Source organism: Miniopterus schreibersii (assembly GCF_964146895.1).
Source record: "Miniopterus schreibersii genome assembly, chromosome: 7".
NCBI lineage: Eukaryota > Metazoa > Chordata > Mammalia > Chiroptera > Miniopteridae > Miniopterus > Miniopterus schreibersii.
In genome coordinates, this window is record NC_138108.1 from 38,209,317 (window position 1) to 38,213,015 (window position 3,699).

At 46.9% G+C, this 3,699-nt stretch overlaps 1 protein-coding gene across 1 annotated transcript; it reads left to right on the forward strand.

Moving 5' to 3' along the window:
• Nucleotides 1-385: 385 nt before the first annotated feature.
• Nucleotides 386-3,281, forward strand: LOC308559264 (intraflagellar transport protein 70B). Its single transcript, XM_081141821.1, has one exon. The coding sequence runs from the start codon at nucleotides 646-648 to the stop codon at nucleotides 2,641-2,643; it is 1,998 nt and encodes a 665-aa protein (XP_080997947.1). The 5' UTR covers nucleotides 386-645; the 3' UTR covers nucleotides 2,644-3,281.
• The last annotated feature ends 418 nt before the right edge of the window (nucleotides 3,282-3,699 follow it).

A 3,699-nucleotide genomic window follows, 5' to 3' on the forward strand; every position in this document is an offset into this window, starting at 1 on the left:
TAAGGGCTCCTAGTCACTACTCTGTCATTAGAAAGTGTGCCCTCAGGGAGACCTGCAAGCAGGACCCATTCTAATTGTGGGAGAAACAAAGTGGACATTCCGCCTTTTCCATTCCCGTTTCTTTCACCAAAACGACAGGGAACCACACCACACGATGACACGGTGTATAAGGCTCAAAAACGCGAGGGACTTCAGAAAGTAAACCTCCTACCTCCGCGCCAGACACCGAGGCGGCACCACAGGCGGGCAGCAGCCCCACCCACAACCGGGACACGTCGTTAGCCGAGCCTCACCCCCGACCATGGAGGTCGGAGGGAGACTACGCCTCCCAGCATGCAGCGCGAACACGTTCCCAGCGGCCGCGCGACTGAGCCGGGGCATGCCGGGAGGTGGAGTTCCTGTCTCTGCGGGAAGCGGAGCGGACTGCTCTTCCCTCGCAGACCGGCGACGCGCACATTCTTGGACTCTTCGGGGGTGAGACCAGATCTGGGCACCCTCACATTAGTGACTGCTTTCTAATCCTAATATGGTCCTTCCGCTAAAAGTAACTTTGGGAACTCTCTCACAGACGCAAATCTTTACGGTTTTCCGTTTCCGGCTGGCGTGTTGCCTTGGTAACTAGGACGCGCAACCACCCTGGCAGTTATGGCGGGGCTGGGCAGCACGCCGATCCCCGACGGCGAGTTCACCGCGGCCGTGTACCGGCTCATCCGCGATTCCCGCTACGCCGAGGTGGTGCAGCTGCTGGGCGGGGAGCTCCAGCGCAGCCCGAGGAGCCGCGCCGGCCTGTCGCTGCTGGGCTACTGCTACTACCGCCTGCAGGAGTTCACGATGGCGGCCGAGTGCTACGAGCAGCTGAGCCAGCTGCACCCGGAGCTGGAGCAGTACCGCCTGTACCAGGCCCAGGCCCTGTACAAGGCCTGCCTGTATCCGGAGGCCACCCGGGTCGCCTTCCTGCTCTCGGACAACCCCGCCTACCACAGCCGGGTCCTCCGCCTGCAGGCTGCCATCAAGTACAGCGAGGGCGATCTTCCCGGGGCCAGGGGCCTGGTGGAGCAGCTGCTGAGTGGGGAAGGGGGAGACGACGGCGGGGGCGAGAACGAGTCAGACGGCCAGGTCAACCTGGGCTGTTTGCTCTACAAGGAGGGGCAGTATGAAGCGGCTTGTTCCAAGTTCTTTACAGCCCTGCAGGCCTCGGGCTACCGGCCTGACCTTTCCTACAACCTGGCTTTGGCCTATTACAGCAGCCGTCAGTATGCCCCAGCGCTGAAGCATATCGCGGACATTGTGGAGCGTGGCATCCGCCAGCACCCAGAGCTAGGTGTGGGCATGACCACGGAGGGCATTGATGTTCGCAGTGTGGGCAACACTTTAGTCCTTCACCAGACTGCACTGGTGGAAGCCTTCAACCTCAAGGCAGCCATAGAATACCAACTGCGAAACTATGAGGCGGCCCAGGAAGCCCTCACTGACATGCCACCTAGGGCAGAAGAAGAGTTAGACCCTGTGACCCTGCACAACCAGGCGCTCATGAACATGGATGCCAGGCCTACAGAAGGGTTTGAAAAGCTACAGTTTTTGCTCCAACAGAACCCCTTTCCCCCAGAGACCTTTGGCAACCTGTTGCTGCTCTACTGCAAATATGAGTATTTTGACCTAGCAGCAGATGTCCTGGCAGAGAATGCCCACCTGACGTATAAGTTCCTCACACCTTATCTCTATGACTTCTTGGATGCCATGATCACTTGCCAGACAGCTCCTGAAGAGGCCTTCATTAAGCTTGATGGGCTAGCAGGGATGCTGACTGAACAGCTCCGAAAACTCACCATACAAGTGCAGGAAGCAAGACACAATAGAGATGATGAAGCTGTCAAGAAGGCAGTGAATGAATATGATGACATCCTGGAGAAGTATATTCCTGTGTTGATGGCCCAGGCAAAAATCTACTGGAACCTTGAAAATTATTCAATGGTGGAAAAGATCTTCCGCAAATCTGTGGAATTCTGCAATGACCATGATGTGTGGAAACTGAATGTGGCTCATGTTTTGTTCATGCAGGAAAACAAATACAAAGAAGCCATCGGTTTTTATGAGCCCATAGTCAAGAAGCATTATAACAACATCCTGAATGTCAGTGCTATTGTACTGGCTAACCTCTGTGTTTCATATATTATGACAAGTCAAAATGAAGAAGCTGAGGAACTGATGAGGAAGATTGAAAAGGAGGAAGAGCAGCTCTCCTATGATGACCCAGATAAGAAAACCTACCATCTCTGCATTGTGAATTTGGTGATAGGGACACTTTACTGTGCCAAAGGAAATTATGACTTTGGGATTTCTCGAGTTATCAAAAGCTTAGAACCTTATAATAAAAAATTGGGAACTGATACCTGGTATTATGCCAAAAGATGCTTCTTGTCCTTATTAGAAAACATGTCAAAACACACGATCATGCTTCGTGATAGTGTTATTCAGGAATGCGTTCAGTTTCTAGAACACTGTGAACTTTATGGCAGGAGCATACCTGCCGTTATTGAACAACCCCTGGAAGAAGAAAGAATGCATATTGGAAAGAATACAGTCACCTATGAATCCAGACAGTTAAAAGCTTTGATTTATGAGATTATAGGATGGAATATGTAGTCATGTCAGATAATGACTTATAGTCATGTTGGATAATGGCTTATATCATTAATGGCTTTTTATCTGTATTTTGTACTCTTTTATTTGTATTTAGCCATTGGCATCTTTACTTTGCTACATGTTGAACTTTGTATACTTTACAATTATAATAAAAATAATTTGATTAACCTGTTTTTAAAATCTTCACTAAGTGAAATATAAGAATTTTGACACATATATTTATGAAAAATTCAAAACAGAATGGGTACACTGTATGTATTAGAACTTGTAATGCCTATGTTACCTCTCCTTTGTTATCATTTGTGCTTTGTTGTATTTTGAGAGTTACCTGCACAAGGACTACATTATCCAAGGACTTAGCACTGTCAAGCCTAGAACTCACTGATTAATGTACAGAATTTTTAGCCCTTTAATAATAACATTAGGGATTGTGTGTTCTCATCTCACCATTTACCCTCATAATTATATTAATTTGTAATGCATACACTTTACATAGAGTTTAGGATGTTTTGCCAGGGTTTTTTGATATAGGTGTAATGCTCTATGTAACCAAAATTATTTAGGTTATGTTTATTTTAAATGTGCAAAACTCAGTGGTAAATATTGTACTCTTAATAAAATTATGGTTCTATGTTGTAGGGCATGGTTTACTTTTGTTCCATTTGTTAATTTGAATATATGAACAAGATAGATATAATATTACTTTTTTCCTAACTGCTCTCATTCATTCCTCAGAGTGACTTATAGTAGAGGTACCCTGAGAATTCTGTTCTAATTCCTACCTTTGTGTTTCCTACTTAGGATATGTTAATGCTAAGTTTGCGTGTTGTATCCTCTTCGGTAAGCAAAAATCTACATATTCCCATGACCCCACCAAACTTCTATCTCCATCACAGATGAAAAGGTCAATTCTGCAACTTCATCTGGCAGTTTCACAATGCTAGTTTCACACCCAGAACCCTCCCAATAAGAACTCCACTAATTCTGCTTAGGTGTTTTATTTTCTGTGCCATACAAGATCTTTACTATTAGTTTTCCCACCCCTTTTCTCTCCAT